Source organism: Antedon mediterranea, chromosome 5 (genome assembly GCF_964355755.1).
Source record: "Antedon mediterranea chromosome 5, ecAntMedi1.1, whole genome shotgun sequence".
NCBI classification, from domain to species: domain Eukaryota; kingdom Metazoa; phylum Echinodermata; class Crinoidea; order Comatulida; family Antedonidae; genus Antedon; species Antedon mediterranea.
In genome coordinates this window covers 3,594,239-3,609,204 of record NC_092674.1, presented here as the reverse complement: position 1 = coordinate 3,609,204, position 14,966 = coordinate 3,594,239, and the positions used below count along the sequence as shown (strand labels likewise).

At 31.8% G+C, this 14,966-nt stretch overlaps 2 protein-coding genes across 2 annotated transcripts in view; both read left to right on the top strand.

The window, feature by feature from the left end:
- The window catches only part of LOC140048866 (apicoplast pyruvate carrier 1-like), an 87,021-nt gene that overhangs the window by 6,929 nt on the left and 65,126 nt on the right, over window positions 1–14,966 (top strand). The gene's annotated exons all lie outside the window — the stretch shown is intronic.
- The window catches only part of LOC140048492 (uncharacterized), a 39,408-nt gene continuing 26,280 nt past the window's right edge, over window positions 1,839–14,966 (top strand). Inside the window, exons 1-4 of the mRNA XM_072093221.1 lie at window positions 1,839–1,903; window positions 2,279–5,110; window positions 5,511–6,362; window positions 8,073–8,116. Coding sequence (XP_071949322.1) covers window positions 1,867–1,903; window positions 2,279–5,110; window positions 5,511–6,362; window positions 8,073–8,116 — 3,765 coding nt within the window. The 5' untranslated portion in view covers window positions 1,839–1,866. The remainder of the gene's footprint in view (window positions 1,904–2,278; window positions 5,111–5,510; window positions 6,363–8,072; window positions 8,117–14,966) is intronic.

Here is a 14,966-nt window from a genome sequence, read left to right as displayed (position 1 = left end):
GTTATAAAATATTACATTTGAATCAGACACGCCCATCCACAACATAAAACACTTTAGTGCACGCCCTTTCAAGCAAGAACAACAAATCAAATCAATAATGTTATTGTTTTAAACACTGTGAGTTCCTTTTCAGATCTTGGAAGTTGATATTTGGAGAAAATAATTTTAAAAATGATACAAATTTTCTGAAGGTAATTTTTAACTTTTTAAAACTTTTTTTTATAAGTGATTTATCAGTTTCAAACATCACTTTTATATTTATTTTATTTTAAAATTTTACCGACAGTTATTAAGTTAGATCATGTAACATAGTTTTAATCATTTTAACTATCGTAATTGTTTAATGTATTGCAGTAATTTTTGTTTTGGATATTATGGCATATGTTAAATGCTTATTTTTATTATTTTATTTAATTTGTTATTAATATTTATTGTATTAAAATTTTTTTTTTTATTACAATTTAATAAAGTAATAAATTGTAATATTGTTGATTGCCAATGTTATCAGTACATTTTCCAATTCAACTTGATTCGTTTGTTTTGATTGGAAAATAATGTTATCGTTCTGCAAACATGTTGTATCTAGGGAAATGTGAACTAATCGTGTCTAGAGAGGAAATACATACTGAACCTTGGACACTAGATATTTTACAATTTTTATTTTTAAAACCGTAAATATTCGTGCTTCCTTTAAAGTTGATAATTGTTGTGAAGTGACTCTTTGTTGAATAATACTCCACTTCCTGTCATTTGTTTTTTAATTTAATTATTCTGAGAAGCACTTGTTAAAATTGTTATTATCCGTAAATAAGCCTAAAACTGACGTTATATCCTCAATATGACTTGTATGTCGTATTCAGGTCAAAGTTGAGCCTCGTATGTATACTTTCAATATGTATATTGTGATTACTATCTATAACCATACACAGTTTAGTGTGGAATACAATTCATATTGTTTGCTTAGAAGTTCGAGAGTTGAGTAGGAGTTTTTTAGGTCTTTATTGTCAATATAGTTGACTGAATGACTGTGTGTGGCAAGGCCATGTGTATTGAGAAAACGACGACTTAATATTTATTGTTGGACACTGTCATGGAAGAATTGAGTAATTCAGGTAAAGGAATTCAAATTTAATATTTAACAATTGTTAGTATTATTATTTATTTTATATGTATTAGTTTGTTGTATCCATAATCTATTAGCTGTAAATGGATTATTGTGATATTGTACTATAACCTGTAGCATTAACTATGTTCACCAAATCTAACCAGTTTATTTAAAATATTTGTACACCTATTTAATTGGGATTGTGTTGTTTGTCTATTAATGGAGAGCTACATGCAATATACTGTATGTTTCACTTTTTTATTGCAATATGATAGTATGTAATGGCTTTATAATCACTCATCACTCGTGATAATGATAATATTAAGTAGAAAGTATGGTATCATGTGTTTTGCCAATGATATTGCAATATTTATAATTACATTTTATGTACTGTACATCCAAAGGATATTCAAAGAAATTACAGAAAATTACATTTGATACAGAACAGGCAAAAATATTGAGATTGATGCCAAAAAGAGTCCTATAATGTTCTGAATGCATTCTAATTTTTCTTTCTAATCACTGAAATTCATAATGTTTAGTAATATTTTATAATATCCTGTGCTATTCAATATTTGTGAAATTGCGTATCGATATTTGAAAAGATGTAATAACAATAATTAAACTGTATTTCAACAGATGATGCAAGAAAGAAATGTGAAGATCTGGATCAACAGTCAGTTTCTAAAAATGATAGAGCAAAATCTATTGAGTGTACCATGAAAGTATCCAATGTCCCACACAAGGTTTCAAGTATTCCAATGAGTCGTGTTCCTGTAGCAGGTGGTCTTATACCAGGTATGAATGCAAGTTGTTACTTTTACAATATCAAAACTAAAAATAAAAAAATTTAACCCTGCTGTCATATTCTAGTACTATTTCTAGTCTGGCATCCAGTGGCGTAACATCTATGGGCGGTCACTGGCTAAACGCCAGAGCTTTAATGGGTCCCAAAGCCTGAGCAGTTCAATGTAACCCAGCATTAAAGGGCACCTTAGGAGTGCTAAATCAAGGGCCTTTATCCCCTGCGTTTTGCCACTGCCCATTATGTAATATAATAATAAACTTTACTCACTCCCTATTTATCTTAAGTCATTTGTGGAAATGTACTGTATTTGTTATTTTATTATATATTATATCAAACATTTGTTTATTTGTTTTTCTCTTTGTCAGAAAAATCCCGCATTAAGAGATCCGGTTTACCAACTTTCAAGAAACCTGCTCCTGTTGTCGTTGAAAATGATTCAGTTCCATCAATGCATGCTTCAACAAGTTCAATTCCTAGTGGAAAATCTAAAATGATGATACCTCAGGTATCTACTGGAAAAGTGCCGTCAGACCTGTTGAATGCACCCAAAAGAACACTTCAACAACCACAAAAAATACAAAGACATAAATCTGCTGATGTATCTAAGAATAGAAATGAAGGAACTTTGGAGAAGCCTGTTCTTAAAAACGTCACTACTAAGTATAATTATATACCTAATTCAGAGAAGTCTGAAACTCAAACATTTAGTCAAGTTACTACATCACTGAAAGGAAAGTCCTTAGAACATTCAAAAATTCAAAGGTCATCTTCATTGAAGCTTAATTATTCAACAGAAAAACCTGCATCAATAATATCTTCAAAGTTACCCCAGTCTTCTGGAACGCAACCAGAAAAAGATCTAAAAGTGCTAACTACAAAAATGCAGAATTCGGGATTAAAACCTCGTTCAGTACTAAAGCCTAATCTTGCTGCTTCAAAATTGTCAAAACTTCAGCCGATGTCGGACAAAAAATCTATTGTGTTGCGAAAAAGATCCCAACCATTTTCAAATGATGACCAGAATACTTTATCAAATACAGATGATTTTTCCCAAAATGATGGCATGTCTAATGAATCAATAAAGAAAGAAAATATTTCTAAAACAACAAATGTTGCTCATTCAACCAGTAAAATAATGGAAAATACAAAAGACCAACCAGTTTATAATAAATGCAATAGGATTGAGTATAAAAGAACAGAACCTTCAACAACTGATGTGAAAGAAAAATTTGCAGCACAAGGGGAACAAAGAAAAGAAGAATTGATGAGTGTGGTTGCACGACTATTGGAGCGAAAAAAAAGTATTGAAATTGAAAATGAATCAAACGAAAAACAGACATTAAGTAAAATAAAATATGGAACAGCGACAAATACACCACCAGCTGATGCCACAAGATCTATACCAGGATTGAACAGAGTCGGTCAAAGTAATTTAAAGCAAATGAAAGGATCTTCTGTTGTTACTACTCAGTCCAATCTAGAACAACCTTCTGTGATGGTTACGCCTTCAAATACAAATTCAACAATTTCCCCTAATAAAAGTAACTCAAAGAAAATGAATGGATCCTCAGATATTACTACTCTTCAATCGAATCTTCAACACTCATCATCATCTGTCGCAATTTCACATGTGAAATTGGCAACTACAAGCAAGAAAGTATTACCAGATACAGCAAGAAACATACCTGGATTTAACAAAATTGATAGAAGTAATTCAAAGCAAATGTCTACAGATGTTCCTACTGGTCTGTCTGCTCAACTAACATCTTTATTGACTGCTGCCACAGGCAATGCTGCCACAGGCAAGAAAACATTTGGATTTTCTTCTCGGAATTTTTCAATAATAAACCCAAATAATAGTGAAAGTGTAAAACAAAATGATAGTTTTGGAAGTCACAATAGTCAAATTGTTCAACCAACAGCTTCAAATGGAAAACTTGACAAAAAAAGGACAATACAATTACCAATGAAGAAACAGATTATTAAACCTGTCACTTCCAGTAAAATGTTACCAAGTAAAACCATTGGCAAACTAGAACCTTCCAATCCTAACATGTTGCCAAATAAACCTGTTGCCAAACCTGGGAGTCTTAGGCCACCAAGTAAAACTATTCCCAAACAAGCACCTTCCAATCCTAACATGTCAAATAACCCTGTTGTCATACCTACAAGTCCTAGGCCGCCAAGCAAAACTATTCCCAAACCAAAACTTAAATTTCCACAAGTTTCAATAAAATCGATAACTGATTCAGTTATTAAAGTAACCCGAAGCAGTCAACAAATTGTTAGACCTTCAAAAAGTAAAAGACAGCAAAGACCTCTTTCCTCTACCCTTCCTGCTTATGGGCAGAAATTGGCAATTCCTCAATTGGAAAAGCAAAAGTTAACAAAAACCTTTTCAACAGGATCCAAGAAACCTTTATCAGAAACAAAGAGAAATTCTACCAGTCGTAAATCTTCCTTTGGATTTAATAAAGTAAATATTAAAAAAGGACAATCACCACCATCTTGTAGGATTGTGAAACCAGTTACTAGACCTAAAATTGTTAATAATGTGGATCCAATCGAATCTGAAAATCTGGAGGATTTATCAAACTTTGAACATGAAGATAATGCACTGACAGATGTATGCTTTCAAGATGTCTCAACAGAAGTGAAAGGTATTTCTAATGTGGTTGTGAATACCAAGACATCTCCTAAGTTGCAGATTAAAGTAATTCCATCGAACGAACATATCAATGACAGACATTTTCAACCAGAGGATGATAACATATCTAGTGAGAAAGGATCTCAACACAAGAGTTTGCAGTTTAGTTGCTCTCCGAATTCAAGCGAATTTACAGAGGATAATAATGATATATGGAACGAAATTGCAAAAGAAAGCCAAATGATCAGTAAAAATATTCTTTTAGATGCAGATGAATCTTCAGTAGAAGGATCTTCAACATGTGAAGAGGCAGAATCAAACATATCGATCACTATAAACTCTGAAGAGACAATCTTGGATACTAAATCAGGAAATAAGAGTAACTTAACTTTTCATCAAGACAAGGAAACACAGCTTTCTAAAGCTAACAGAAGTGGCAGTGGAATTGAAAAACATCAAGTTATTAAGTTGGATACATTTCAGCAGTCAGCAATCAAGAAAAAGACAGACTTCTTAAAACTGCCATCCTCTGAAACCAAGATGGTTGATGGTATGTTACATTTTATGTCAGTATAGTATGTTATGTCAGTGAGACAATTATATTGATAACTTCATTTCTACTAATAGTAGTCAACCATGATTCCATGTGGACAAGAAAAAATAATCAATGTTATGTTGATCTATAACAGAAAGTTAAATTAAAAGTAGGTTAAATGTGTACGTGTGTTCAAATGCCCATCTAATGCCTTCTAAGCCTATTTGATTAGTAAAAAATAAATAATGAGGTATCAAGTCTAAAAACCCAGATAACATTAAGTTCATCAAAGTTCAACATTGAACATGTTGAACTTTGGAACATTCATTATACACATTTATGTCGTGATATTATTGGTGATGTCTACGTACAGTATTATACTTGTATAATATTAATTCTTTTTACTTTTTCTTAGAATTTTCAAAATTGGAAAAGAAGATGTTGAAAAGCCCCACAGCAGCTTCAAAGGAAGAAGATGACACAAGTTGCTACAATAAGTTTGATAAGCATGATAAAAACTTGAACAGTTCTGAAATTCTAGCTTTGGTAGAGAAAGAGGAAATGACCTCATTAGATGATGACAAAGAATTTGAACAGCTTGAGATGCTGATGAATTTTGAGGTGGATAATTCAATATCTGTTACTTCTGAAAGCGACTCATCTTTAGAAATCAGCTTTTGCAATATAACAGATAATACCCATGATGGTTTTGAAAGCGAGACTGAAGGAAAAACATCAATTAGTAGAGGACAACGTGCAAGAGCAAACAGTGCAACATTTCTTTCCAAAAGTGCACCACCTGCTAGCATTACTTCCGAGTTAAATAATTCATTCATAGAAGGAAATCTGCTTCATAATCCAAAACTACAGACTTGTATTTCCGACCAAGAACATAGCACTAAAGAGAATAAACAAACTCTGAGAGAACCTCTGGGATTTGAATACATACCACCATATGCTATCAACATCCCGACATCAAAAAATCGAACCAGAGACAGCCAAACTTGCCCAACAAGTCCAACGTTTAACTGGTTCAAAAAGGAGCAGAACGATAACACAGTTTCAGATGTCGCTCGTCGTCACAGTCAGCCTCTCGAAACTCCAAAGACGGCTGTAAGAGATTTTAATCTGAGACGATTATCTCTACCAATATATTCTTCTTTTACCTGCCCAAGCACGCCCTCTTTTGGTCAGCAACATGAACATTTTATGTTTCCCATTAATGAAGAGGGATACTATGATGATCATCTGTGTACTTCTAATTATGGTATGTTTTTAATTTTTACCTAATAAATTTGTTTGTTTCCATTACACAGGAGTTACACAATATCAAAAGAGACCGTATCTAAATCTAAAAACTATTTTCTTCCTTTACTTTGTCTTTTCTGGTCTCCTTATTTAGTTACTCCTCTAGTACCCCCTCTTTTTTTCTAGTACTGTACCCCCTCGCTCTTATTCTCTAGTACCCCCTCTCTCCTTCTGTAGTTACTCCTTCTCTAGCACTGTACCCTCTCTCTTCTTCTTGAGTACCTCCTCTCTACTCTAGTACCCCTCTCTGTTCAGCCTATACTCTGTTCATCCCTCTCTGTTCCCTTTCCTTGTCTGTTCTCAAGCAATCCTAAGGTCCTACTTTTCATCCCTTCTCCACTTCCTTGAAATCAAAACAGCCCCAGAACGCTGTGTCCTTGGTATGCCTGTGACGTGATTCTCCGTGTGTTTGTTTTCTGTATGATTAACATTTCCGCAAGTGCTTGACAACAAAAGCCCAATTACCAAGTACCTTACACTTCATTACCTAACTTTTTAAAACAAACTGAACAGTTTCATAGCAGGTAGTAAAGCTATACTGTTGTTTTTCTTAGAGTTTAATTGTAAAGCAATACCCTTGCTTTTTAACATCTAGAAGTAGGTTATTGAAAACGTCCATTTAAGCGTTAAAATGTCAACTGATTGTGTGTTTTTAGTATGCACCTATCACATCTACTGTATCAACTAGATAGACTAGGTGCATTTCACAGCCGTTCCTGTTGACACCAGAGAGTCACTTATACCAATCGTGAGATTTATATTTATCTTTAATTAATGTTTTGGTTAATGCTTTTATTTATACTTGTTCATTTGTTACTCTGCGTGTCCATTTTATTGTTAGGTGAAGTTATTTTTTTTATATTTTGTCTAGGTCACAGTTATTATAGCTTAGTCTATATCTATACTATTCTTCCAATAGATACAGTACCATAACTTAAATTTAAGGTCATGGGTATATGAGAGTATGTATGCTGGTGCTCTCCCATTGTTTTAGCAATCCCATGTATTCTCTGATTTTGTAAACAACTATTTTCAATTAAAACAATTTCTGAACAAAATGTTAATTGTAATGTAATTTAGCACTATTTTTAATGTTGTTACTGTTTTCTTGATGTGAAATAAATACACTTTGCAACATAGCTACAACACTCTGACATTAGAAAAGTTAAACTTGTATACTGCCACCTCTTTTTTCCTGTTGAAACTTGTTAATTTTTTTTAATGCAATTTATAAACAACAATTAGTTCCATAGTCTCAGTACTGTGTGTATGTAAACTGTATTATATTTGGTAGTATTGAAACTGTGAGGTGACCTCACATTTTTAAATTAATTTCCCCTCTATTGACATTAATTTCCTTTTCTATCTGAGGTTTCTTTCTCTTTTAGCCATACTCTAGTTTTTTTTCCATTTTTATTCTAAATATTTATACAATTATTTATTATGGAAATGATTTTATGTAAATATTTTAATATGAATAATGAACACAACCATCAACAATAACAGAAAAACAATGATACTAAATACTACTACTAGTACATGTGTAGTACAGTATGAATAAAATGAATAATAGTAATTTATGAGATAACAATGGTAATTTATTTTAATTTGGATAAAATTGTTCATTGTCATAGCATTTATAACGATTGTTCTTCCTTATTATTTACAGATGTTGGTCGTATGTTGCACAACCTGATGGGTACAGATCTTGATGTAAGTTGTATACATTAATGTCTTTTATTACAGTATATAGCTCCATGTGTGCCCTCTATGGCATTTTAATATAAAGTGAGCGTTTTACATTTATAGTAATACTACCATTATACCAATTTTCACAGGCTTTTTAATTTTCTCTCTTTCCTACTGCCTCTCATTATTCTGTTTTATTATTTGTTAAGTACTAATGGACAAAACAGGTGTGAATATCAGATATGAAATAATTAATAAATTAAACTGTCTTTGAATTCAAGAATATCTTATACTGTACTGTTCAAATCTGAAATCTTGCCGACAATTCTTAAAAATTCCTATTTTTAGCTATTTTTTGTTTTGTTTCCCGTTCCAGTAAAATTATTATCTATGACCTTTATAAAGTGCTATAGAAATAATAAAATAATTATATTTTTGGAAGATACACTTTTGAAACAGTGGCACACTTCTTGAATCAAGGTGCGTCCAGAGGTATAATAACATACAAGAGTAAACAAAAGTGATTTTTAAGAATTGGACTATTTACCAGAAAACTTGTGTAGAATATAACATGTACAAAATATAATACTAACAAAAGTGATAGTATTACAGGATTTAAAAAAAAAACAACGAAGGATTTACTAACAAAAAACAAAGCATTTCCATTGTTGCTTTTCCCTCTCTTTTAAAAAATTGTTAATCTATTCTTAAATACTTTAAATATTATTATGGGTAGTTGAAATGCCCTGTAACATGGTTTTTGTTGCTGTTTTCTTTTGCTTATAACTAACTGCAGTTAAAACGACATAGAATACAGTTTGTTTTCACGCTGTAGGTCACGGTCTAGTTATTTCTTTTTTAAAAATTGTTAATCTGTTAAATTCTTAAAAATGTTATTATGGGTAGTTGAAATGCCCTGTAACATGGTGTTTGATTTTGTTTTTCTTTGCTTATAACTAAACTACAGTTAAAACGACATAGAATACAGTTTGTTTTCACGCTGTAGGTCACTGTCTAAGCAAGCAGTTCTTTCTCTTTTTAAAAATTGTTAATCTGTTCTTAAATTCTTAAAAATATTATTATGGGTAGTTGAAATGCCCTGTAACATGGTGTTTGATGCTGTTTTCCTTTGCTTATAACTAACTACAGTTAAAACAACATAGAATACAGTTTGTTTTCATGCTGTAGGTCACTGTCTAGTTCCTTCTCTTTTTAAAAATTGTTAATCTGTTCTTAAATTCTTAAAAATATTATTATCGGTAGTTGAAATGCCCTGTAACATGGTGTTTGATGCTGTTTTCCTTTGCTTATAACTAACTACAGTTAAAACGACATAGAATGCAGTTTGTTTTACACTATAGGTCACGGTCTAGTTCTTTCAGTTTGTACTATGGGAAGTTGTCAATTATCAGTGTTGCAACAGCTTACATAGTGTATTGTTAACTATAAAGCCATTGTACTGATAGATATGTTCTTGTGTGTTTATTTTTGGGATTATTTATTACTTGTGTTATAAGTTCGCACTCATTCAATTCTTCTTATAGTATGTCACACTGCTGTATATACAGTTTATTCTACTTCAATAATAAAGTTATTTCTATATGTTACACTATGAATAGTGTACTCCGTCCGTAGGCGTAATAAAATAATATACCACCTGTAATAATATGTTAAATTTGATATGCAAATATTATTCTATTATTTTTGCTATATCTTGAGTAATAAAGCACATCTCCTATTTCAGTGGCCAAAAACATAAATTTTTTTTAAATAGTTATTTTGATAATTGTAATATATATTAATATTTCTATTACCGGTATTTGTTTTTGGTAGTTAAAATGATTGCCTTCAGGTCCAGGGTTTAATGCTGTAGTGTCATGCTTGTATTTCTCGCACTTGGGTCTATTCCACTGGAATGATAAGTCGAAATTAGACTGTTAGTTGGCTTTGTATGAAAACACAAAGTGTCCCCTTAATAGAGGTTCTTGAATGTTGGTTGGCTGTCATTAAAACATGTGTTGTCAGTTTGAAGAGGGTCCTCTTAATAGGGGTGTCCCAGTTCCTACTGTATTCACTTATAAAATGCTTGGGAGAAATTTCGATTTTCTCAAGAATGTTTTTTGCTGATTGTATTGAAAGCATTACTTTATTTATATAATACTCTCATACCATGCAAGTCTTTCAACAGTGTTGTTTTTGTTGGTGATGATATTGTTGTTACTATACACACGTTCTAGTTATTTACCAAGTTCTCATTCTTAAAATGTCATAAATTGACAGATTTCTATGAATGATTGGTGATGTTTAATAAACTGTCACAGACGTGATTGACAAGGGATGGAATAAACATGGTAAAATGACTTCAGGCTACTCAAAGACTTTATGAATGAGATTCTAAATATTTGTTTAAACGTTAACAAGACGTAACCCTCAAAGCTCACAGCACTGGCGCCATAGAAATTCATATAGTCTCTTTCCCGTTTCTGTAAAACATTTGTGGGGGGGGGGGGACGGGTTTATTTGTTGGCATCTTGGGTGGTTTAATTAATTTCCCTGCCAATTACTACTGCACTAATAAAGGTCAACTTCTCTGTGTTGTGTTGAAAGTTAACATAATTTTGCTCCTATCAAATTTCTATTAGTAATTCAAATTTTCAATACATCTATTCGGTACAGATTTATAGCATGTTCAAATCAATATTATTTCATACGTTTGTTGCGTTGGAAAATATCTCCAGAATTATTTATATTTGTTACAATGTTTTGCTAACTATTAATACAACATCTTTTCTTGGGAGTGTTAGGGGAAGACATTTACCGTAAGCAACATGTACTTTGTAATATAAAAAGCCAAAGAAAAAAAACATGCTACATTTATTTTATTTTTTTATTTATTAGTGCATAAACATCACAGCATCCTCTTCTAAATACAGCTATTGTATTCTCTACTGAAGAGCTAATTGTATTGTTTACGAAATTCTATACGACACAAATGAGCAATTGTGTGTCGGTGCATTTAACTGTTTACAGCTTCCTAGATCAAGAGGTTAGAATTAATCGCGTTAATTTGTATAATTTGTGTAAAGTATTAGCAGATTGAGAGTTCAATAGTTTACTGTGATATATGTACTGTTTCTATTAATGTTTTTGTTAACATTACTGGGGGAAGATTTATCAAACATTTAACCCAAAAAATGTATTTGAAGTCAAAATAAATACAGCAGATGAAAGAACTAATTTGAGAAGCCCCAGTTGTTGGATATTATATGTATATTAATAGAAACGGTTTTTTAAGTGTTGAGGGCCTAATGCATTTCAGCCTTAACTAATGTATCTTGACTAATAAACAAAAATATTGATCAATGTTAACTTCTGATATGCATGATAATATGCCTTTATTAACATAACTACTCAAAGGACAGGGGAAAGGATAATTGGATTGATTACATTTTTAACAAGTATATAAGTGAGTGAAAACCATGGCACATTTCAGTAGGCAACACTCCGCGCACCCCCCCCCCCCCCATGTTTTTTTTAAAGGATTCACTGATAGCATCATTATAGCAAAGCAAATTTTAAACTGTTTAATACTATGCTTAGCACCCCTCTGGTACTATTCTACTAAATCCCCCTTAAAGCGTGGTTCCCACTAGCGACGCAACACAAGGACGTAACGCAACACAAGTGAAGTGACCAATCACAAGCGATGGCTTATACGCTTGTGATTGCTAATTGTCTATAACTTCGCTTGTCATTGGTTAAAACGCTTGCATTGCGTTTACGTCCTTGCGTTACGTTCTAGTGGGAACCAAGCTTTAAGGCACACTAGACTCTTCCTGATGGTATTATCTCAATTGTCTTTATGAATTGAACTGATTCAATAGTTCAATAGACCTGATTAATTTATCAAAGTTTCCGCTGGAAGTTCCCTTTTTAAACTTTAGTCTGAAACATTGAATTTTTCTTAATAATGTCAAATTAGACATTACGTTTGAATTGTTTTTATTAGTGTTTGTGACTCATATCTATGATGAATAGAATAATAATATTTTATTATGTGCAATAATGTATTATTTACTGATGCACTTTGATGAATCCATGTTAAAGGCAAACGTAAATACCATATTAAATATATCAAATTGTGTTGAATGTATCCTCTTGTATCGTTAATAATTTAATGTACCAATTTTTGTTTGTTAAATATTGAAATTGATTATTATTATATTACCACATTTTTACTGAAGTAATATCCATTATTCCAGTTTGTTTCATGGGAAAATCCAGTAAAGATGCTGTCATTTTATGTTAGTCGAACATAAATGTCATGAATTTTTAATATATCCAATTGTGTTTAACATATTATTGTGTTTTTTAATATTGAATTTTTTTTATTTTATTATCATTATTATTATTTTACTGAAGTAATATCCATTACTGCAGTTTGTTTCATTGGAAAATCCAGTCAAGATGCTGTCATTTTATGTTAAAGTTGAATGTAAATACAGTACCATAAATATTTAATATATTAAATTGTATTGAATGTATTCTTGTATCGTAAATAATTTAATGTACCAAATTGTGTTTTTAATATTGAAATTTATTATTATAATTATCAAATTTTTACTGAAGTAATTGTATCCATTACTGCAGTTTGTTTCATTGGAAAATCCAGTTAAGATGCTGTCATTTTAATTGGTTGTTGTCCTGAATGCCTAGCTTATTTGTACGTATCCGAACATTCACATAAATTTCTCCTATTATGCTTGAGCGCTCATGGATGTCTGGGGGTGTACGTAAGCATGAGAGAATCCCTTTCAAAGGAACTTGCAAAATAATTCTAAAGATCTTGACTGCTATCCAGTGAAAATCCTATGTTTGGCGGGTAGGCAAGTCCAATTGTTTATTCTTTTTGGATTAGTTTAGTTTATTCATTTGTGTTGACGCGAAGAGTTGATCTGTCTAAAAAGAGGAAATCTTTACAATTGATTATAGCAAAGTATTCATGAATAAGTGGATTTATCTGTTGTGTTGTGTTTAGTGAGAAATTTCAGGATTTGTTTTTGATGAACAGTAAATGATTGTCTACGTTGATCTTTGGAAGTACAGCTCAAATAAAAACTCGGCTATTTACAAAATCTTTTGTATTTTTGGAAATTCATTAATTTGTCGTCATTGAGTTTATGCTAATTTCAGTACCAGCAAGTTCATTTTGAAATTTCTTTGTTTTGAGGTAATTATTTCTGACAATAGGTACTTATATTTGAATGTTTTAAAATCTTGAAATCAAATTTCTCAGTTTGAACAGACCTCAAATGTGGACATCAGATGCATCTCAACAGTACTAGATTGGATTAGTTTTCATTTTATTTTAAAATGAAATAACAGTGATATCATAAGGTTTCTTCCAGTACTATAGTATCTATGCTTCAAGATAACTTATATTCATCAACATCCAAGGCAATTGTATCATCATGTGAACTGAATCTTTTATCATTTTCAAGTTATAATTTATGAAGTGTGACATAATGGTTGTTAAAATTGGAGTTTCATTGCAGTGCAAAGGTGATAGGCTGTTTCTAAGCATCGTAATAAATCATGAGGACTGACACTTTAAAACATAGGCTGATTAAATTTTATGTCAAGACCGACAACGTTTGTTGTTATACAGGGTATAACAGTACAGCATAATACACAAGAACCAGTGTATTTATACAGTTTCTTGCATCTAAGTTCCATCTGAATTTGTTTGGTAATGTACTTACACGTTTTGTTTCCTGTTTTGATATTGGAAGGAGGATATATTCATGGATTTTCTGGAAATTATTCGCAAAATTTCAGTAATTATTTGTCAATTTTTAAATATATTTTGAGTCACTGATGTTTGAATTTCAAAATGATGGCATATTTCAAACACTTTCGCAAAAGGCCACCTCCTGAATCTGATGAACTACGAAAACAATTGGATGAAATTGTTTCTGAAAGTTTAGATTATTTAAATCAAACTGCAAATGAGAAATCAACAACTGTGAAAACAAAGGAGGAAAATAATTTCAAGGTTAGCAATACTCTTTATAATGAAAGTAATAGACATACCACCGAATACCATGAAACTGAAAACAGTTTTAAACCTAAACCTGTGTTATGCTCAGAAGGCAGCAGAAAATCTAATGGAAATAAGTATCCTGAAGTCACATACAGGAGTTATGATCTTTTAGAAAGCAATGATAATGCATCAACTTCTGACGGAATACATTGTAAGAAAGAATGTGATGTGCCTGCTACACATTTAAAAACCGATATGAAGAAAACAGTGATAACTCAAGATAAACGCAAACCTGAAATTACAATCAACTCAGGGAAAAGTTATAGGCCTACTCAATGTTGTAATACAAAGGATGAAGAAATGCGGCAGAATTTACTAAGGATAGCTAATTCTAGACCTCAATCTACAGCAGAATTCCAGGACGTTCTTGAAAAGAGTCTTGAACATTTAAAAACTTGCGCAGAATCTATAAATGTTCCAAATTGGAAGCTTCCAGAAGCAGAAAGAGCAAATTCCACATTTGAACTACTTATGGAATCTTTTTCAAACCGACAAAGTTACGCTTTTGATTCTGACCTTGAAAGCTTGTCGGTTCCACTTGCTGATCTCCACAGTAGTGAACATGAGGTAGACAACATTGACACCGATAACAAAGTGGAACATAGCAACACAAACAAAAATAAATTAAAGACTGATGAACATGACATAGAAAATAATTCTGAGTACGATATCAACGAAGAGGATACTGCTGGTGAGTCAGATGGAACAATGTCTAAAGAAGGTACACCAGATAAAGATGCTGCTGACGCAGAACTGTGCAGTTCAAGTGAT